The following is a 23,230-nucleotide window of genomic DNA, read 5'->3' on the forward strand; positions in this document are numbered from 1 at the left end:
AACACCCCATCACTGCAGGCTCTGTTTGTTTTGAGCACTGCCCTCCTTTCTGGCACTATAAGATCCTAAACAGTTTTAGTTTTGATATCAACAGGGCAACTTTTCATTTTTACAATTAAATATTTTTAAAATACATTTGCACATTAGAACAAATTTCTCACTCATTTGCACGTGAGAACAAATTTAACAAATCCATAGGTTATAAGGCATAATGTAACAAAAGCCTGTGGCCCACCACACAGACCAGGGACGTTCCCAGTAATTGCATCTACTTTCACTCCCCTTTCCTCCCACACCTGCGCCCCCCAGACAACAAATGCACAGGACTGTACCCCTTCCTTGCTTTTAGTAAAGTGAGAGTGTGAGCTGTGAAATACTCCACTTGGAGAGGACAGCACACTTCATCTATTCTTCCCTCATCTGCACTGTTTAGGGTTGCTTTCCCCATTATAAACAGTGCTGCTAAATACATTCTTATGTTTGTCCGCTGGTGAAAATTCTCACATGTGAAATTCTTGTTCTTAGCTAGTTTCCCCAGGTATAGACCTAGAAACACAGGGTACAAATTATCTGACTATACAAGATCATGTCAAACTGCTTTCCAAAATAAATAACCCACTTTACAACCCCACCACAAATGCATGAGTTCCTACTGGATGCAGGGTCTCGTCAGAGCTCTTAATTTCTATCAATCAAGTGGTAGATGTAAAATGGTGTCTCACTGAACTCTCAATTTGGATCTTTTTTCATTATTTATTGGCATTACATGTTTCCTCTTCTCTAAAATGTCTATGCATATCTTTGTCAATTTTTTTCTATCAGGGTGTTTTTTTCCTATTTATAGCCGTTCTTTTATAAATTCTGGATATTAAACTATTATCTTTTTTATGTGAGGAAAATACCTTTTCTCAGTTAATGGCATGTTTTTTATTTTCTTTTGGAGTCTTTTGATGAGAAGAGATGCTAAATTTTAACAAACATGAATGTATCAATCTTTTCCTTTATGAGTAATGTTTTTGGTATCTTACATAAGACACCCTTCCCTAACTCAGAGTCAGAAAGAGATGCTTATTATTTTAAAAGTACTTCTACTTCCAGCCAAGATGGAGTAATGGGGACCCAATTTACCCTCACATCCACAATAACCAAGAAGAGAAAAGAGAACAAAGAACATACAGAAAGACATAGGTTTTCTAAGACGCTGAACATGAGGCAATGAATGACACCGACACCTGAGACACGATGAGCCCAGACTGCCCAAGTCCTGCCTGAGAGTGTGAGCAGAGAAGCAAAAACTGAGCAGATGAAAGTACCATCATCTCATAACTAAGCTGAGGAAGAATTTGAGGAACATTAAAATACCCAGCACACAAGAGGGTAAAATTCAGTGTCTGGCATCCAAAGATTACCAGATATGCCAGGAAGCAGAAAACGTGATCCACGTTGAGATCAACAGAAACTGAGTTAGAATCATTAGAGAAGGGCAATAAAAGTTACTATAAACTGTAACTGTATTCCATGTCAAAAGAAGTTAAACAAAGGCACAACATGACAGAAATATAAAAGACCCAAATCTAGGGACTTCCCTGGCGGTCCAGTGGTTAACACTCCACGCTTCCAATGCAGGGGGTGCGGGTTTGATCCCTGGTCGGAGAACTAAAATTTCATATGCCGCGTGGTGCAGCCAAAAAAAAAAGCAAAGACCCAAATCTAACTTTCAAAGATGAAAACTACAAAGTCTAAGAGGAAAAATACACTGGGTGTGATTAACAGCAGACCAGACACTGTAGGAGAAAAGACTCGTGAACTTGAAGGCACAGCAGTAGAAATTACTGGAAAAGCCAACATGAGCTTCAGAGCTGTGGGACAACTTCAAGGTACCCGCTGTCTGTAACTGGAGGAGAGAGGGGAGGAGGGGGACAGAGGCCACACTGAAAGAAAGAGCTGAGGAAAACGACCCACAGATTCAGGAAACTCAACAGGCCCCAAGCACAAGTACCATAAAGAACACAACACTGACATAGCTGACAGTCAAATCGCTCACTAGTGATAATCATAACACCTTGAAAGCAGCCAGAGAAAACAGACATGTTAGAGCACAGTGGAGGAACATCTTCCAAGTGCTGAGAAAAGAACTGGCAATCTGCCGAAAAACACCTCAGCAGAGACATTTTCAGATACAAAAAGTGTGCCGAATCAATCACCAGCACTGTGACATATGTAAAAGGATGTCCTTCAGGCAGGAGGCAAATGATGCCACATGGAAGTCTGGGCCTACAGAAAGGAATGAAAAGCAATGAAAATAACAACATAAGTACCTAAAAAATTATTTAAATTTAAAAGATATGACTGCTTAAACAAAAATAACACACTGCAATATTTACAACATGTAAATATAAACACATGACACCATCACGCAGGCAGGTGGGCAGGTGGAAGCCCGCAAGGTCAGGTTCCTCTGCATCCTGCTAAAGAGATGATAGACCCTAACTCAACCACTAAAGTAACAACACAGAGATAGTGACAGAATTCAACAAAGGAGATCATCACAAGAAAAATCATTAAGAAATGTAAAAAATACTTGATTAATCCAAAATAAGGTAAAAAAGGGGGGAAATGAAACAAAGACCAGATGAGACAAAAACTAACAGCAAACCCAATCCTGTCATTAATCACACTGAATGTAAACACCGCAGGTTAAGGCACACTTTCTCAGATTAGACAGAAAAGAAAGGACCAGCTGTACTGCCCTGCCCACACCAAACATCCTTCAGATACAACTAGGTCACAAGGAGGACAGTGTATCACACCAACATCAGACAAGAGAGCAGAAGGGCTATGTCAGCATCAGACACAGTAGACTGTGCAGAAGAATATTTCCAGGGATATTACCAGTCATCTCACAGTGATAAAGGCATTGACTGATCAAGAAAACATAATTCTAAACATGCACGCAGGTAACAAGAGAGCTTCAAAATACATGAGGCAATACTGCAAGGAGACAGAGACAAATCCACAATCTGACTAGAGATGCCAATCATCCCTCTCAGTAGCAGAACACACTTTTTTTCTCAGGTACGCAGGGGGCATTTATCAAGACAAACCACATTCCTGACATAAAACAATAAAGCTAAAAAGGATTCAAATTATACAATGTATGTTCTCAGAAGACAGTGGAATTCAATTAGAAATAAACAACAGCTCTCTGTAAAATCCCCAAATATCTGGAAGCTAAATAATACAGTTCAAAATAACCCATGGATCAAGGCAGAAATCAAAAGGGGAATCAGCATTTGAACTACATGAAAATGAAAACTCATCAGGATTTGAGACGCTGCTATGGTAGGGGGAAAATTTACAGCCACGAAATATCTATACTACAGAAAACAGATCAATGATCTCAGCTTCCACCTTAAGAAAATACTTAATTAAACCCTAAGCAAACAGAAGTGAAACAAAAGATCACAGCAGAAAACAATGAAACAGAAAACAGAGAAACAACAGAGAAAATGACTGAGACCAAAGCTGTTTCTTTGAGAAGATTGTTGATAAATCTCTAATCAGACTGATCAGGGAAAAAATAGAGAAGGCACAAATTACCAACATCAAGAATGAGAGGGAATTCCCTGGCGGTCCAGTGGTTAGAACTCTGAGCTTTCACTGCCGAGGGCCCAGGTTCGATCGCTGGTCGGGGGAACTAAGATCCCACAAGCCGCATGGCGCGGCCAGAAAAAAAATAGGAATGAGAGGTAACATCACTGGATTCTACAAATATTAGAAGTCTAGTAGGGAAATATTATAAACAGCTTTATGCCAATACATTCAATAACTTAGATAAAACAAACAAGTTATTTGAAAGACTCAAACCACCAAAGCCCTTGTATGCTGCTGGTGGGAACATAAGTACAAGCAGTCTGGCAGTTTCTTAAAGAGGAAAAACATTCGCTTACTTCTGTTTCAGCCATTCCACTCCAAGTCACTTACTCAGGAGAAAAAGAAATGAACGTCCATATGAATATCTACACAAAACTTCATAGCAGCTTTGTTTGGAGTACCTGAAACCTGGAACCAACCCAAATGAACAGGTGCAGGGACAAAGAAACTACCCACACAAGGGAGTACTTCTCAGCAATAAAAAGGAGTAGCCATTGATAACACACACAAAATCTCAAAGAAAGAACACACAGTACTACTCCCTGCACAGGAAACTTTGGGAAATGCAAACTAACCTATAGCGACAGAAGCAGATGACAGAGGGCGGGGGTAGAGGAACCACAAAAGGACCCAACAAACTTTGAAGGGCAATGGATGTGTTCGCCGCCTTGATTACGGCAATGGTTTCATGAGGGGACACAGGCAAAACTTCTCAAATCACACACTCAAAACACATGCAGTTTGATTCACCTCAATAACGCTGATTTAAACAAATCAAAATGTTTTAGTCTTCCTCTTCACACTGAAGTCACCTGATCCACCTGAAAGTGGAGTTTGGGGTGAGGGGAGGCAGGCCTCCCAGAGACCTCAACACCGTGTGTTCACAAGGCCCTCCTCACTGACCGTTAACACCTCTTCCGTTGAAGTCAGAATTCTGTGCCCACGAGGGTCTTTCTGTGTCTGGAGTGTGGGTGGCACAACACTGCAGGTGACCACACGTGACATTCCAAAGACAGACACAGTCCACACTCACATTTCCCCAACTGCATGTCCAGTAACGTCCTTCAGGCTAGTCCCCCTGCCCAGGGTACAATCTAGGACCATGCACTGCCATGTTTAAGTCTAGAACAGTTTTTAAATCTTTCATCACAGAGACATATTTGAGGAGTTCAGGTCAATTTTGAACGGTCCTAAATTTGATTTGCCTGATGGGTGGTTCTGATCACCTGTCAGACGGAAATCTGCCAGATTTCTCCACCAAAAGATACTTTTCTCTTTGTTATTGTAAGGTTTTTTTGGCCGCAACGCGGGGCACGTGGGATCTCAGTTCCCCAACCAGGGATTGAACCTGGGCCCTCAGCAGTGAAAGAGCAGAGTCCTAACCACTGGACTGCCAGGGAATTCCCCTCTTTGTTATTAATAAGTAATCTGTGGATGAAGCTTTGAGGGTAGTGTCAATACTTGAAGTTGTACGTTTGCATCCACCTTTGATTACCATCTAAACCAATCAATAATAAGTGCCCACAAAGTGGTGACTTTCCATTTCTGATTGTTCCTTCTGCCTGTGAAGCTTAACGTGTGTGTGTGTGTGTGTGTGTCATCGTGGACTCGTGAATTCTCCTCCGCTCCTCCATGTGTTATGTAAATTTAAGGATTATTTGTTCTAGGTTTGTGAAAAATGTCATGGGTAATTTGATAGGGACCACATTCACTCTGTAGATTGCTTTGGGTAGTATGGCCATTTTAATGATATTCATTCTTCCAATCCAAGAGCATGGTATATCTTTCCATTTCTTTAAACCATCTTCAATTTCCTTTATCAACGTTTTATAGTTCTCAGCATATAAGTCTTTCACCCTCCTTGGTTAGGTTTATTCCTAAGTATTTTGTACTTTTTGATGCAATTTTAAAAGGGATTGTCTTTTTACCTTCCCTTTCTGATATTTCATTGTTGGTGTAAAGAAATGCAACAGATTTCTGTATGTTATTCTTACATCCTGCTACCTTGCTGAATTCGTTATCATTTCTAGTAGTCTTTGTGTGGAGTCCATATATAGGGTTTTATATATATATATGTATGTATATAGTATCATGTCATCTGCATATAATGACAATTTTACCTCTTCCCTATCAATTTGGATACCTTTTCTTTTTCTTGTCCAACTACCATGGCTAGGACTTCCAATACTATATTGAACAGAAATGGTGAGAGTTTCCTCCACGTGTTATAATCCGTTGTTCATTTTGAGGCTTCAACTGTCCCAAATTGGGGCAACAGATGCCACTTCAAGCTCTCTCCCGTGTCCTGTGGACTCATGCCTGTCAGTGTCCGAGCACTTCTTTCCTTTCAGCCACATGCTCCAGACTCGCCTTCTTTCTTCCTGCCTCGCCCTGGAATCTGGGCTCCTCTCGGTGGGGAGTGATACTAGGAGCCCAGCACCCAACTGGGTGCTGGGTCGTCACTAGCGTTTTCTGTGAGTGTGGCATTTACACCTCGGTCAACCTGGCCCTTCGCTGCTCTGCGGATCCGTCAGCCTGTTCCTGGGAGGAGAGCCCTGCTGGACCGTGACTGGAATCCCCTGAGCCCTCTGAGCAGCTCTGGGAGACATCGTGCCGAGTCTTCCTCTCCATGAACAGAACATCTCCACTTGCTTGAGTCCTCATCAGCGTTCTCCATGGAAGTTTAAAAATTTTCTGCATGCAGGTCACACCTGGCTTAGGATTTATTCCTCTATACTTACAGTACTTTAAGAATGAAACTTTGAGGGGCTTCCCTGGTGGCACAGTGGTTGAGAGTCTGCCTGCCAATGCAGGGGATACGGGTTCGAGCCCTGGTCTGGGAAGATCCCACATGCCGCGGAGCAACTAGGCCCGTGAGCCACAACTACTGAGCCTGCGCGTCTGGAGCCTGTGCTCCGCAACAAGAGAGGCCGCGACAGTGAGGGGCCCGCGCACCACGATGAAGAGTGGCCCCCCACTTGCCACGGCTAGGGAAAGCCCTCCCACAGAAACGAAGACCCAACACAGCCAAATATAAATTAATTAATTAATTAAAAAAGAAAAAAAAGAAAAAAAAAGAAATGCTCCCAGATGCTTTAAAAAAAAAGAATGAAACTTTGGCCTCTGGACTCCTCTGGGGCCAGCAGCCACCTGACCAGGGATCTGGGCTCCGCTACTGCAGGCTCTGTGTCCAACAGCTGCTTGCAGGCAGCTGTTCCAAGGAGCCAGCAGAGCTGCTGTGCGGTACCGGCACCTCAAAGTGGGTCACCATGCACCTGGTTCAGCTTCCTACCCACGAGCACTGGGGTCACACTTGGCCTCCAAGTGGACGTCTGAGCCCCAGAGTCAGCTGCACACAGAGGGCTTCCAGAGCTTGAAGGAGGGAGAAGCAGTGGAGCTAACCTTTCAGAAGTCCCCCAAGGGCCTGGAGTCTCTCCAGTTACCAGTCCTGGTGGGTGTTCTGTGCGGGGAGCGAGAAGCACCAGAGGGCAGAATTGAGCCACAGTGGGTGGTGCTTTCTGCGATCACAAGGTCTGAGGAACAAAGTGGCAAAAGCAGGGAAAGGGTGGGTAGGGGCACTGCCACCCCTACCACAGCACCCACCCACTTCCCTCTTGGCAGGGGGAGGGGTGAGACAGAGGAACGCCAACCATGCTCCGTGCAAGTGCTCGAGGGTGTGGGGGAAATCCCTCCAGAACCTGCATACTTATTGGTCTCCACCCCCAAATTTCCAGCTTTTGAAAGTGGCCAGGATAGGGAAGTGTTTTCCTTTTAAAGGCTATGTAATAATAACACTTCCTGTGTCGGAGTGAGAAGACTGAGCACAAGACCAAAGCACAAACCACTGCTCTCTGGGAGAGTCTCTCAGGGCTGAGGCAGGGCTTCCCCTCCTCCTGACCCACTCTTGGGACAGGACGCCAGGCTGAGAGCACAGGCAAAGGGGTGGCTGGTGACAGCTGCAGACCTGCTACCCACCCCCTCCCCCCTGCAGCCAGCACCACTTGTTTACTGCTCCTTGGGGTCCCACGTTCTCAGGATGCCAACTGCACTAGCTGTGTGCAAGTGACCCATCTTCTGCATTTTAACTTTCTCCTTGATAGAAACGTTCTGTGTGTTTTAGTCTCAGGCAGTGCACTCTCAAGCCCTTGAGCAATCCCAGGCAGAAGGCAGCAGCTCCAGGACTGCACAGCAGGAGTATCTTTTGATGTTCTGTTACCAAGGAGAACAATGTTTTGGAGGGCAGGGCCTACTGAACCACCTCACTTTTCCTGATCAGAGGTGGCTTGTGTGTGTGTCCTCTTGAACCCCTCCACCTTCAATGTTCCACAGGAGACGAGGTTTTAACTGCTGCCCCATGACTTGATCTCCTCCTACTGGAAGGGTGGAAATCAGCCTGAACAGGAAACATGGTGTGGACAGGTCAGGACAGGCAGACCTAAGTGCCGGCGCCAAGAGGAAGGCACGGCTGGGTGAGGGATTCCAGTGCCGGATCTCCAACCCCAGGCATAGACTTGCTTCATTTCCCCGATCCTTCATTAGGGTTCCTGTGTATCCATAAAAAAAGGGTTCAAAGGGTACCTCTGCACCCACCTCAAGCTGCCAGCTGGCCAGATGAAGCAAAGACCAAAATCCTTAAGCTTTAATAGTGGGTTTCTTGCCCCGGCTTCTCGAGACCACAGGCAAGGGCTTCTCTCTAGTGCCTGGTGCCAGCATCCTGCCCGCAGTAGCAATGGTCAGTGTTGAAGCAGCTGAAGGACAAAGGGCTCAGTTCACAGGCTGGGACTCGCGGTGATGGAATGGGGTGAACGCACTGGAGCACACAGGTTGGGGGGATGTATGTCTGATGCCGGGTTCTGTCACCCCAGCTGCTGCCCTTCTAGTTACTGGAGGCTTCATAGGACTTCATGAGCCACTGATCTGAAATGAACGCTAGGTAGCCTAGTTGGTGTAAATACAATGTGTTGGTCTTTTTCCATGTTCTTCTGGGGTTTCACTGTTTACAAACTTCCTACTGTATTCAAAGAACAGCCAGACAAAAGGTTGTGCACCAGGCAAAGGATCTGAAACATAAACTTGGGGAGGGCCCCACTCAAAATGGGGGTCCTGAGCCATCCTTTCTTTCGTGCCCCCTTCCCCCATTTCAGACCAAATCTTCTGTCCTAAAAACTTGACTCCTACTCTACTCCCTCCTCCACCCCCAATCCCCCAGAAGTCCACACACCTGTACATTTAGCTTGTGGGGTGTCTCTACAACTCTTAAATGATTTGTGCAAAAGTGCTGAAGCAGCTAGAAACACTCCATCCCTTGTTCCCAGCTCCAAGTCAAGACTGTTCCTTGACATGATTCATGACAAACACACTGCTGTAATTGGATGGATCAAACCTACTTTAATCTCAAATCCCAGGGTAGGGACTTCCCTGGTGGTCCAGTGGTTAAGAATCCATGCTCCCAATGCAGGGGACTCGGGCTCTATCCCTGGTTAGGGAACTAGATCCCGCATACCGCAACTAAAAGATCCCACAGGCCGCAACTAAAAGATCCCGCATGCGGCAATGAGGATCCCACGTGCCACAACTAAGACCCGGCGCAGCCAAATAAATAAATAAATATTAAAAAAAAAAAAATCCTTGGGTAGAGAAAAGCAAGGGGGGCCTTCTATGTAGAAAGGGAGGTTGGGAGACCAAGCAGGGGAAGATGAATGTATCTCGAAGTCACTGAGGAGCTTCTGTGCAAGTGCAAGAAATTTCTGTCAAAGTGGCCACATGATTGTTTAACAGGAAACAGAAATATAACTCCATGCTCACGGCTAGACACCAAAGCTTTGTTTGAAATGCTGAACTTACGAGGAAGGAGGAGTCTGTCCTCTCCTGTTCCCCTCCCCTTGCTCCCAAACTACAGGAAACTAAGCCCTGGGGTCTGGAGAACAAAGACTCAGTGGCTGACTCTGCCAGGCCAGCACTTCCTTTCCCACTTGCCAAGTCCTGTCACACATGTTGGCCCTTTCCCTCCCTTTTCCCTGTCAAATGCAATGAATAAAGACTTACTCATACTGAGGGGAAAAAAGAATTACATTTCCTAACTGACCGTTATCGGCGTAATGAAAGGAACTGATTTTATCCTTTGATCTTAAGCTATCTGGCTCAATGCTCTAACTTGTCTTGTGGGTTTCCTATGTAGGAAGTTAAATCACGCGCAAATAAGTTTTGTTTCTTCCTTCTCCATCCTTTAAATTTTAAAATTCTTTAAAATTTCTTCCTTCTGTGCTAGCTTCTGTGCTAGCTGGGACACCCCATGACACACTGGAGAGAAATGGTAATGGCGAGGCTGAAGATGGTGTGGATCCAACAGGAGCGCCGAGGCTGTGCAGGCAGGAAGGTAAATGTGCCACACCACCTGGGAACACATCCCTGTGGCCTGGGTGCCACCCTGTAGGCCGAGCACCTGCCTGCTTCACGGAAAGCAATTCCACTAACAGGCTTTGCACCAGACGTGGGTGAGGGAGTCATTGCGGCACCATCCTTAAGAGCAAAACACTAGAAGCCAGCCAGCGCTCCTCAACACAGGGAGGACTGTTTATGGAGACACAAGAGTCTATAAACAACAATGAAACCCATCAAACCACAACTGTGTCAAACATGGAAGAACCTCAGGAACACAGTGGATCAAAAAAGAAAGTCGTAGAACACACACGGCAAGATTGTATTACTCATATTCAAAAGCGTATGAACTGGGACAACAGGGGGCGTGGACTTGCCACTCGTCTGCTCTGATGGTCTGTTTCACTGGCAGCACCTTTCTTCTTACTGGCAACACCAACGCACCTCATCACCCTAAGATAAGACACAACAGAAGCAGGGTGCTCCTATTCTCAGTTCTCTGGCCAGAAAAGCAGGATGCTGTGTAGCCTGCTTCATCCTAAGCAGACTGTCTGTAAACTAAGTGCTGAGGCCCCAGGCAGAAATCAGCTCAAAAGCCATTCACAAGAACAATTCCGCCGCCTGTGCACAGACTGCTGCTCTGTAACCTCAGACATCTGATGCAGTGAGACCAGGAAGCTAAAAATGCACCTGTGCCGCCAGAGTGCTGCTCCTGGGGCCGGGGAAGGACATGCGAGGCTATAGGTCAGACACACAGCCACCAGAGTGCTGCCCTGTGTCCAGGCGACCAGTCATGCCAGGGACACCCAGCTGCCCCTGCCCACATGCCCTTAATATGGGAAATGGGTCACTTGGACTCTTATGTGCAGCTCTGAACACTTGATACTTTTTCCCTCATCGAGTCCAAAGATACCAAAACATATGCTTGGGGGTGAAAAATGAGGGAGAGTGCTAACTAAATGCTTTCTATTTGATTTGCGGGAAGTTTCAATATAAATATGGGGACTCAGTATTAACGCAAATAGAATTTTTCATGAAGTGTTTGGCAATTCAACCTTAAAACAATTGTAAATACAATGGTCAAATGTTTCTGGACAATGTCATTAGATTTTTAAAAACAAATTTCTTGCAGGATGATGAAGAATCAAAACTTTAAAAACAAACTAGGCGGGACTTCTCTGGTGGTCCAGTGGCTAAGACTCTGAGTTCCCAATGCAGGGGGCCCGGGTCTGATCCCTGGTCAGGGAACTAGATCCCACACGCCGCAACTAAAGATCTCGCACACCGAAACTAAAAGATCTCGCATACTGCAACAAAGATCCCATCTGCCGCAACTAAAACTCGGCGCAACCAAATAAATAAATATTAAAAAAATAAAAACAAACTAGGCAAGGGCATGCGGAGACAGGCTTTGGGCAGCTGCAGAGAGGGCGCCCTGGGGTGGGCACACAGGTGACGAGGGCCGTCCTGCTCCCTCTCTCAAGAAGGTGGGAGTTCTGGGGGTTCACTTTAGTATTCTTGATAGCCACGAGCTACATACGTTCTTAAGTACTGTAAAACATTTCATAGCAAAAAGACCGTGATTGTCTCAAATACACTGCGGGAACTGGACAGGCACATGAGATGAGAGAGAGTGAACTCGGGTGAAGCTGCCTGTTTCTACTCACTGGTGGCCCCACAGCCACATTGCTGGTGGCATCCACCCACCCTCAGCGCAGAGTTCCCACCCTCACCCCTGGCCTGGATTCTCTGATACAAAGGGCCCACACTCCTGTCCCACACCCGCCATGAACCTTGACCAGAAGCAGCTGTGAACTAAACAAAGGATCTCCACTTGGAGTTTCCCGAAGGAGGACATGGTCTAAAGACACTTTGTGGGGTTATCAGGATTGGGAAGCGCAGCCTCAGCCTTAGCCTTAGCCTCTAGGTTCTGCCTGGCAGTCCACTCTGTTTTGATAAAAACTTGGCGTCCACCCATGTCCTTCACTAACATAATTAACTTAAAATTATTTCTGCTATTTCAGGTTTTTTATCTATTGCTCCAACTAGACCTGGGGTACTTTCTTCTTCTTCTTCTTTTTTTAAAGGTATTTTTAAAAAATTTATTTATTTAATTTATTTATTTTTGGCTGCGTTGGGTCTTTGTTGCTGTGCGCAGGCTTCTCATTGCAGTGGCTTCTCTTGTTGCAGAGCACAGGCTCTAGGCGCCCGGGCTTCAGGAGTTGTGGCTCGTGGGCTCTGGAGCACAGGCTCGGTATTTGTGGCGCATGGGCTTAGTTGCTCCGCGGCACGTGGGATCTTCCCGGACCAGGGCTCGAACCTGTGTCCCCTGCACTGGCAGGCGGATTCTTAACCACTGCTCCACCAGGGAAGCCCTGGGGCACGTTCTTGATCGTTGACCACCATGGAGGGCCACTGTGCAGGAGTGGCCTGGAAGCTACAATGCTCAAGTTCAAATCTGTGTCCTTTGGACACAGCCTCAGTTTCCTCATTTGTTACACGAGGCTGATGATACCTACTGCACATGACCGTGTGGCAGAGAACGTGCCCGCATGCTTAAAAACGCTCTTAACAATACCTGACACTAGCGTGTGTTTGTTTTTGTTTTTATTGAGTTAAAATTGGTATATAACATATTAGTTTCAAGTGTACGACACAATTCAATCTTTGTATACACTAATAAAAGGTGATCACCACAATAAGTCTGGTTATCAAATGTCACCATACAACTGAATCCCTTCACCCATTTCATCCACCCCCAAAACATGTTTTTCTTTTTAATACTAACCCCTCCCCTAGGGGACCTGAGTGACCCAGCTCAGCAGCTGTCTCTAGCCAGGCACTGCAAGGCCACCATCATGAGGCAGCATCCTGGGCAACCCTGTACTACGAGCTAGAGAGGGCAAGGCAGGCCCTGGGCTTCGAGCTTTCTCCTACGATGCCGTCAATATCAACCACCTGCAACAAAGCCCAGAACGTAACATAAGAAGAGCCACGATCAGAGAAGATGCACCCACATGAGATGGATGCAGAAGGCTGGTCAACAGCAGAGCTATGAGGTTTCTGCGCAGAGCCGACCTCTATCTCCTCTGCCATCCCAGCTTTATCTTGGCTAGGACGAGCTCACAGAACAGTAGCAAGATGGTGCTCTCTGCTCTCCTGGAGAGAATCTGTTTTCTAAAAAAGAAATTTACACCTTGATAGTATTCACCAAGTGTGTATCTGAAACAGGAGTAAAACCTTACCTATGTGTGGGGAAGGGCCAGACAGGAGAAGATCTATTTCTGGAATCCCAGTGGGTTTCCAGGATCCTAGAGAAGGGGCATGGGAAGACCAGGAGAGCAAGTGATCCTTTACGTCCTAAACCAGGGGGTCAGAACAGGAAGCGATGCTGCACCCAGGGGCATTTAGTGGGGTCTGGAGACATTTCTGATCATCCTAACTTGGGGGCGGGGGGCTACGGGCACCTAGGATGCTGCTCCCTGTCCTCCACGCAGAAGACAGCTTCCACGACAAACGGCTATGCTTCTGAGGAGAGACCTTGCTCTAAACCAAATAAACTCCTTTCTGTTGAGTTTTTTTTCTTTTGGCTGCGCCACAGGGCTTGCAGGATCTTGGTTCCCTGACCAGGGACTGAACCCATGCCCCTGGTAGTGAAAGCACAGAGTCCTAACCACTGGACTGCCAGGGTATTCCCTCTGCTGAGTCTTTTTAAAAAATTATTCATTCATTTCTTTCTTTTTGGCTGCGTTGGGTCTTCGTTGCTGCGTGCGGGCTTTCTCTAGCTGCGGCGAGCAGGGGCTACTACTCTTCGTTGCAGTGCGCAGGCTTCTCGTTGCGGTGGCTTCTCTTGTTGCGGAGCACGGGCTCTAGGCACGCGGGCTTCAGTAGTTGTGGCACACGGGCTCAGTAGTTGTAGCTCGCGGTCTCTAGAGTGCAGGCTCAGTAGTTGTGGCGCTCAGGCTTAGTTGCTCCGCGGCATGTGGGATCTTCCCAGACCAGGGCTCGAACCCGTGTCCCCTGCGTTGCCAGGCAGATTCTTAATCACTGAGCCACCAGGGAAGTCCCCCTCTGTTGAGTCTCAATCTACTACACCAGCTCCTCCCTGGGAGTCAGCTCTTCTTCCCTCCATCCCTGGGGGCCCAGCTTCCGAGTTCTCAGAGATGCTGCTCCTCAAACACACAAGCTTTTCAGTCAGAAGGTTGCATCCAACCCCCAGCACCAAGCTCCTCCCACCATGAAGGCCACAGACCAAGTCACCTCTTCCTACTCATCACCACCTTAAAAGCTGTGTAGACCATCCCCGATGCCTGAGAAGCCTGCTGAGGGCCGCCAGAGGACAGACACACTGGCAGGGTCCTCTGCCAATGTCTCCCTGGGCACAGGAGGGGCCACAGAGTTTCCTCCCTATGTGCCACCTGAGAACCCACAGCCTGCTCTGGTCCCATAATGCCCAGGACAAGCGGCACTGGACACCCCCTTCTGCAGCCGTCTCATAGGACTGTTTGTGTTGCTTTAAGATATATCTGCTGCTAAAGAGACACCCTGTGCTACGTCAACTGAGATATGCTGGTTTCTGGTAGTAAGTAGCACAGATTAAACTGCTTTGTGAAGCAAAGATGTCAAGAAGTCACATCACCAGTCCTCCCTTTCCACCTGACCAAAGGACCAACACAGACTCTGAAGACAAGCTTTCTTTTGGCAAGGTGCCAAGAGCCTTCCCCACCGCCCCCCTCAACTATGAAAGTATCATGGGGGCTTCTGCTTCGAAGGGTATCCAAAAGGAAATAACACAGCTATTCTTCACACACGAAGCCCTGTCCCCAGAGAAAGCTCAAGACATTCAGGGCTGTGCCTGGGCTTCCTGAGCTCCTTGGGGAGCAGCACAGGCACACCCTTCAAAATGCTGTGGTGTCTTCAGGACTCTGAGACCCCCAATAAAACCCCCTCCTGCTCCATTAGCCAAACAATCTCAAAGTCCAGAGAATTCTAAAAGGTAGACTCTGAAATCAGGATGGGCACTCTGATATCAGGTACCCTCAGGCCCAAGGGGAGGTTTCACAGAATGGGGACAGTAACTGAGCTAGAAGCAGTCTCACTCAGGAGAGTCTGCAGGGACCATCCCAAAGATGCGGGCATGACCAAGGCGGCACAGGAGGACCAGCAGCAAGCTCCAGGTCAGCGTTCACACAAGTCTGCATTCAAAGACACCAGTACGTAATATGAAACTAAGGAAGGGAATATTTATGCAAAAAGCATAAAATGATGTTTCTTTTTGTCGAGTGAGGCCCTCTGCAGGCCTCTCAGACAGTATCTGAAGGAAGCCACAGGATGGGGTCAAGGGTATGAACGCTTCTGCCCTTTTTCCTAATTAACCAGACTGTGATTCATGACATCTGCATTCTCCCTCATCAAACACCACCTTGATTTTCTTAACAGGTAAAGACCATACCTCCTCCCTGCATCATTTTGTAGATTTTGCTCTCAATGTGGAGCTGAGGGTGTTTGGTTTTGACACATTCAAGCTTGATGGCAACTTCTTCTCCTGCAGCAATGTCCGTACCTTGGCAAAGAAAGAAAATCACAAACGTTAATCGTTTGGTGTCTACCATCTCACCCAATGTTACAACACGCTGGAGAAACAATGAGTGCTATCTGAATCTTCCAAGGAGGACCAGGTGATGGATGCACTCCACTTTCTACTACAAGATGGTGTCAGTGGTAGATAAACCCCTGTGGGAAAATATCCTTATTTTCACTTTTTAAAACAGGAATATTTGATACGTATAGAAAAGTCTTATTTGGTATTACATCACCCACTTCCATATGGCTCTACTCTGATCACCAGGTGACCGAAAGACAGGGTATGCAGTTCTCTCCATAGGACCCCCATCTGGTCTGAACCTTCTCATCCAGCCTATTGGTCAGCCCTGTATTCACCCACCCAAAGCCAGACCGTGGGGAGTCCCAGGGCAACACATTCCGTGTGGGCCCCATTTCTCCATGCTGCCTTGACAGGTCTCGGGTATGTGTGAGCCTCTCTCCAGAGGGGTGGCTGGGTTTCCACTGAACTCCCACATGGCCTCAGCCCATCCCAGTCCATGTGGCCCAGGTACCAAGCCGCATACAGCAGGGCCCTTCTCAAGGGGAGTCGGTTCCCAAGACATGGCAGGAGCCATCACTCAGCCATCACAGGCCAGGCCAGGCCCAGGGAGGCCCAGCACACCTCTCCCCTCCCAGGGACCAGAACATACTGTGTGTCTCCTACGGACACTGGAACAGGACTGGGCTCTGTTTTCAAAGCCCTAATCACATCTATGCAACGTGTACTTGTCACTCACCTTTTGCTAGTTTTCTGCTAAAACCGGCAATACATCTGCTCACACCTCCTGGTTACAGATCGTGATTAAAGATTAGAGTTTTAACCTCAAGGTGCCGTCCTCTTCTTTACTACAATATGGACCTGCAAATGTGACAACCGCTATCCCTCCAGGCTTCACACACGAATGCTCCTGAGTTCCAATCTGACCCAAAGCTATGCTACAAGCCCTCCCTCAAGGAGCATTCACTGGAGAGAATGGGAAAAGCAGTCTTTAGAAAGCACATACCTAGCTCTCCCCCTGCTTTCCTCACCAGTTCCTTCTAAGTATAAAGCACTTTAATCCTTCCCAGTAGTATGGTTATTTGTGAAGGAATTAACACTGGCTCCAGCAGCCCAGAAAGAACCCAGACCCATCCTGCTGGGCAAAGCAATGTTGCCAGTCCCTGGCGACTCAGTTTCCCTCACCATTTGAGTTCAGCAGGGAGACCAGCAGTCTGTTTCATGAGGGAGTTGTGGGATGAATGGATTACTGGTTACAGAGAATGTTAAGACTCTCGGATAAAAGGCAGAGTAAGGTCAGCAAGCATTAGAACAATGATGACCTGCAGGAGAGCTGTCTGCTGATATTCATGAACCCAGTAACTGCCCAAGAAGGACAGAGAAACTTTCTCCTCCAGTCTGCTCAGACAGCTGCTTTAGATGCGGCTGCTTCTAGCGGGCCTGGATCCAAAACCGGTCACCAATGCTGGGGTTCCATGGGAATAACCACCATCTGATCACTGCCAGTGACCATTCTAAATTTAAGAACTCCATTTACCATTCCACAAAGACTCCTGGGCACTCAGAAGAAAGACAGGTAATACGTTTTGTTCTTCCTCCCTGAGGCTGGGATAATCTATCTAGCTACAAGAGAAATTACTTCATTGTAAAACGTACTGTGCAAACGAAAAATGAACTCTGAGTTCCTGTGAGGACCTGGCACTCTGAACTGAACTCACCAGCCCATGAGGAACGGATGACTCACCTTACTAGTTACATCAACAACTCCCCCCACCCCAAAGCAGGAGCAGAGAAGCCTCTGATGATAGCACTCTTGCTCCTCCAACTATGTCAGCCCTGTCACCTTTGCCAGGAGGCAGGTTCTCAGTGACAACACAGTCTGGGCCCACACAGGCTACCTACTGAAGTAGCACCTTCAAGAAGGCTGAGAACACTTCTGGTTCCACTGTACTGTGGCTGGTAAAGCTAATATCTGAGTCACCCTGCAGCAATGACAGTCTTGGGGACAAATGACCACAGGCAACTCTGGAACACAATATGAATTCCAGCCTCCCCCTGGATCACACCAGCAGATGGAGCCAGCCTCCCCCAGGATCACACCAGCAACAGAGCCAACATTCCCTAAGATCACACCAGCAACAGAGCCAACCTTCCCTAAGATCACACCAGCAACAGAGCCAACTTCCCCTAAGATCACACCTGGAAACACAGCCCACTTCTCCTAAGATCACACCAGCAACAGAGCCAACCTTCCCTAAGATCACACCAGCAAAGGAGCCCACTTCCCCCAGGGTGACACCAGCAACAGAGCCAGCCTCCCCCAGGACCACACCTGGAAACAGAGCCCACTTCCCCCAGGATCACACCAGCAACAGAGCCAGCCTCCCCCAGGATCACACCTGGAAACAGAACCAGCCCTCTACAGCATCACAGTTGTGAAGGTTACCCTGAGTCTGCTGACTCAAAGAGGAGAGGCTGGGTTCTCTGCCAAACAGACTTGAGGGCAGCACACACGCAGGCTGCCTCCTCTGAGAGGTCTTCACCACTGGGTGAAGCAGCAAGCGCTTCAAGTTCTGGGTATTCCATGGGAACCAAACATGAGACCACTGAGCAAAACTGAGGTGGTCCACCACTGTAGCCCTGCAGTCCTGTCCCACCTCCCCTGGCTGACAGCAGCCCCTGTGCTCTACTGGCAGTGCTGCTCCAAGTCTTGTCCTCAAACTGCCACCAGTCCACAAGGGGACAAATACAGGACAGCGAGGAAGCACCCAGGAGCTCTGACAGCAACATGACATTGCTGCAAGATTTTAATCCTATTTTACAAAAGTGCTGATCTGCCACAGAATGGAAATTACAAAACCTGGTCCTTCACAACAGGTAACTTTTAGAAGTACTTCTAGATGGGGAACAAAAATCTGAAAGATACTATTGAGCTCTGGGTTCCAGATTCAGAGCAAGTCAAAACCAAGTGGCACATCACGTTTACTCAGTGTGTTTATAGTGAGGTCTTTTATCACCCAACAACCTCAGCTCTTTTGTGCAGCTCCAGTGCCAGACAGGAGTTCCCCCTCACTAGACGAAGATGTTAGTCTATGTTTAGACACAGGCTAATGCCGGTCCTAGGAAAACAAAATTATGTCCCTCAAGTTGAGCAAAGGCAGGTGATAAATGAACTTAACCCCAAGATTGACCCTGTCCTGGGACAAAAAGGTAACTCCCACTGATGACTGTCTTATCGACAAAGAAATAGGGAGAGGCCTCTGAACAGCAGGGCAAAGGGCACTCTCGCAGGGCAACCACTGACAAGGCAGCTGATGCGGTATCTAGAAACACTCCAGCCATCACCCTACAGGACACAGGCACGTGACTACGAAAGCTGCGTACAGGCAACTGCTTTCCTCTCCTGGCCAGCCAGCCACCATTTTGGAACCCCTACTGTGTGCCAGACACCCTGCTAGGTGCCACTGAAGAGAATGAAAGTCAGCGAGGGGAAAAACATGAAAATCAAAAATATGAAGAGGTTACTAAGCTTTAGCTCCCCAAAAGCATTTGTGTATGTGATGAAGCCAAACCACACAGTCCACCTGGGTAACAGCTGGACAGATGAGGCCATCCTCTGATAAACTGACAGAGCAACAGGATCAAGTACAAATGCTAACAGCTGGCAGGAGGAAAACCTCCATTCTACCAAGCATGAATGGGGGGGCAGGGAGGAGGGTCCGAGGTACTGCCACCACCTATAGAAGACAAACATGGAACAAGAACAGAACTCCACGAGAACAGGGGGCTCACGCCGTTTGGGAAGGACTGGAATAACCTGCAGGGCACGCTGCCACGTGCTCATGTCAGCACAGCAGGCTGCTGGAAAGGGAGGCTAGCACTGGGCCTTCTTGGTCCATAAGGTACTCGGCAAGCTGAAGGACAGCTCTCTCTTCCCCCGGCTTCAAACGTCTGAAAGCACTAGAAAGTCCCCGGTGGAAATCCAAGACCCGAAACCCCACATTTAAACCAAGGTGAAGAAGGAGGAGTTAAGAGTGTTCTGACCTATAGCAAAATGACAGTAGTAGGAACGACTTTAACTGCTGTCACACTAGAATACGTAGAACATAATGACTTTTAAGATGAGGACCGAATTCCTCAACTAATGACTAGTTGCCTAACAAATAGAAAAAAAACATGGTACAGAAGACTCAATCCATCCCATGGTCTTTGGATCGGTCATCTTTGACCCTTAACTTCAGTATATAGTGAGCTTCCTCTGACCCACCTTTCCAGTCATATCTCAATCTAACAAGACCACTTCACATTTCCTCAGTGGGGTAGCATGTAGCCTGAAGGGACCACCACATGGGCCAAGAGTCAACGCCGAATCGGTTGTACCCAACCCCACACAAGTAACTCTAAGTGTACTCCAGTGGGTGGGCCATGTGGGTACTCATAACTAGGGCGCAAGAGCCACAGTCTATCCATTTTAGGATAAACATGAAGGAGGAAACTGAGGACAGACCCCTCTGGGACCGGTCAGCCGGTGTCTGGCTGGATCAAGCAACACTGGTGTGCCCAGCACAAAGTGAGGCCCACAGGACACAGTTGTGAATAAGCTTTCAGGGTCTCCCACAAAACTCTCAACTTCTTTGTGAATGACTTGGTGACAACGTTCCACGATTTGACTGTCTGAACGCAGCTTCGGAAAGCAGAAAACCGTCTGGCAAGGTTTCAGACCACAGAACAAAAAGGTTCAAAATATCTACTTTTTCATATCTGTGTAAGGGTGGCTAATAGATTGGTTTTTCAGTACAGCTCCTATATCCTAAGTTAAAACTTTTGCCAAAATCTATTGTTCTATAAATAAGGCAAACAGCTTGCATTTACCCAGCACTTTGCCTCCCAAAACACTGCTGAGAAGGCAACTGCTGACTACTGGACATAAATATTTAAATAGTAAAATGCAAGTATCTCTAAAGTGCGTTTTACTCAGCAGGGCAGTAAAACACATACTGATGTGACAGGATTACACTGTAGGGTAAGGGTATCAAAAGCAATTATTAACTACCCTACGTGTGGAATCCTCTTACGCCGTTAGCCCAGGAGGTCGTGCATCCTCTCTAGGTAACAAGAGGCAAGGATGGGGCATTGAGCACACACACTTGGGACCATCTGAAAGGCATAACCAGAAGCATTACTGACATACAAATCTATTCCTGACCCTCCCTGACAAGTACACCAGCCAAAGAGAGACACCAGAGCGGGCTGCGCAAGCAGAGCATGTTCACCCCCAAACTTGCACAATGACAGTCCCTCTGCACATGCATCGCGGGCCAGGCTGGATGTCCCCAAATGCGGGGGTAGGAGTAACTTACACACAATTTCTCTGAGAAATGCTTATATTTTTAAAACTTCCAACTTTAAGACTCAAGCCAACCTTTTATCACACACATGCATGTGCGCATTCTTTCACCGTAAATCTGAAACAATCCAGAACATTCTAATCCCATTTTTTTCCAGTCTACCTGGAAAATTTTCATAGCAAAAGGACACACTCATGAGCAGAGCTTTGCCACTTTATTTGCCTCTAATTCTCCCAACACCCTAGCGCTAACTTTGTCCCGAATCACCTGAATGTCATTCTCGTTTAAGCCGAGGTACTTAGTACAGAACTTGGATGCGCAACATATTCTCAACAACCACTCTACTGGCCCCCAGACGACCCTGCGCGCCACCTGCGGTCCACGGCCCAGACCCCGGGCCAGAGGGGCTGGTCAGCCGGGGCTGCATCGTCGCGAGGAGCGCCGAAGAAGCCTCGGCCAGCCCCGGACTCTACTCGTGCCCACCGCACGCGCGCAGGACGCGGGGGCCGCACTCGCCGACGGCCCTTTGTCTGCATGGAGGGACACCGGGAGCGGACACAAGGCGGGCGGGCCGAGCGAGTAGCGAGGGCCTAACCGAGGCTCCCGGCCGCTCCCCAAAGGCCGCGAGCGCACGCTGGTCAGGTGCCCTCGAGGGCGCGGGTCGGAAAGGCCGCAAGTTCCTGCCTGGGGAACTGGGAGGCCCGAACCGACGGGGACGCGGCTTATCGCCGCAGGCCGGAGGGGATGCCCGGGGCGGGGGCTGGGGTTGGGGCCGCCGGGGGCGGGGTCGCCGGGGAGGGGGCCGGAGCGGAACCGGGTCCGGGGGACGCCGGTTTGGGGCTGCCCATCCGCGGGGAAGGGCGCCTCACCGAGATAGATGTCTCCGAAGGAGCCGCTGCCGATCTTCCGGCCCAACCGGTACCTGTTCCCCACTCTGAGCTCCATGGCGGCGGCGGCGGCGCGACCGGTTCACTCCTGCCCTCCCGGCCGCTTCCTGGGTCTGAGCTCGGGGAGGCGGCGCCGCTGCTGCCGCTACTGCGGGTCCGGCTGCCGGCTCCGCCCCCCTCACGGCCCCGCTTTCACCATCGCTTTCCGGCCGCCCCGCCGCTCCCAACGCCTCAATACGGGACGGATGGGACAGTCCGAGCGCCGCCGCCCCTGCTCCGGCCCCTGCCCACCCCGCTTGCCCTCTCCCCACCGCGGATGGACTCGGATCTCCCGGGCCTAAACCCCCTTCAGCTGCCGGAAGGAGCCGCCGCCATCGCGCTGTGATGTCACTTCCCCTAGCAACCCGGTGGGGCGGGGCCGCGCTGACCGAGGGGCGGGGCCGCGGCTTCGGCAACTGGCCGGCGGCGGGACCTCACAGCTCTAGGGGCGGGGCTAGGGCGGGGCCGGGGCCTCGGAAGACAGGCTGGGGCGGGGCGGGGCCGAGCAAGGCAGGGCAGGGCAGGGCAGGGCAGGGCGGGGCGGGGCGGGGCGGGGCGGGGCGGGGCGGGGCGGGGCGGGGCGGGGCCCCGGGGGCCCCGGCCCCCGCCCCCCGCCCCCCGCCCCCCGGCCCAGCGTTTTGTTTCATCCTTGCGACACTCGGACGTCCGGGCCAGGCCAGACCTGCTTCTCTCCTTGCCCCCTATTCCCCGCAGCAGTCCCGGGCCGATAGCCCACTGCCTGGCCTCCTTCCGCATGCAGGACCCATGTGCTCTCTCGCAGGGTCTTCGTTTGTCCCCGCAGGTGTCTGGGAAGCCAGCGTCTCCTCGCGACAGGCCTGGGACAAGCACACAGGCAGTGCCCTTTGCTGGAGGGAGAGAGGAGAGAGAGCTTGTCCCTCCAGGCCCCAGACCCGCACGTTCGGGACTCTCCAGGAGGGGGCCGCCCTCCCTGCACCGGCGCCTGTGGGAAGTGACACAGGCCAGGCTACAGGGGACACAAGTGTGCACAGGTCTCTTGGGCTGGCCAGGGCGTGCACTGTGCGGTTCCCTTTCCACCCTATGAGCTAAGTCCCGGACCTACAGCACTCTCAAGCCTAAGACGGAAGGAGGAGCCGTCCTAGGGCCTGGTCTCAGACTGAAGGGTGAGGGTGATGCTACCACCTTTCAGAGGGTGAGGCCTGCATTGCCTGCCTCTCCAGTTCCATTGCCTGGAGACTGGATCAATGTTTTCATCTAGTCTGCCTTGGATCTTCAGAGAGGTGCCTGAACCAAGAAGGAATGACTTTCGTGTCGATGCTTCTCTAGGCCTATCTCCCACCCCA

At 49.2% G+C, this 23,230-nt stretch overlaps 1 protein-coding gene across 4 annotated transcripts in view; it reads right to left on the bottom strand.

Moving 5' to 3' along the window:
• Positions 1–22,186, bottom strand: part of CSNK1D (casein kinase 1 delta) — a 34,171-nt gene extending 11,985 nt beyond the window's left edge. The window contains exons 1-3 of one of the 4 annotated variants that reach the window (XM_068529910.1): positions 21,852–22,186; positions 16,374–16,421; positions 15,485–15,595 (exon numbers count right to left, since the gene is read on the bottom strand). In XM_068529910.1, coding sequence (XP_068386011.1) covers positions 15,485–15,595; positions 16,374–16,421; positions 21,852–21,927 — 235 coding nt within the window. In that variant the 5' untranslated portion in view covers positions 21,928–22,186. The remainder of the gene's footprint in view (positions 1–15,484; positions 15,596–16,373; positions 16,422–21,851) is intronic. The other 3 variants (XM_068529911.1, XM_068529912.1, XM_068529913.1) reach the window with 3 other exon arrangements.
• Positions 22,187–23,230: the final 1,044 nt, after the last annotated feature.

Source organism: Eschrichtius robustus, chromosome 20 (genome assembly GCF_028021215.1).
Source record: "Eschrichtius robustus isolate mEscRob2 chromosome 20, mEscRob2.pri, whole genome shotgun sequence".
Taxonomy (NCBI): domain Eukaryota; kingdom Metazoa; phylum Chordata; class Mammalia; order Artiodactyla; family Eschrichtiidae; genus Eschrichtius; species Eschrichtius robustus.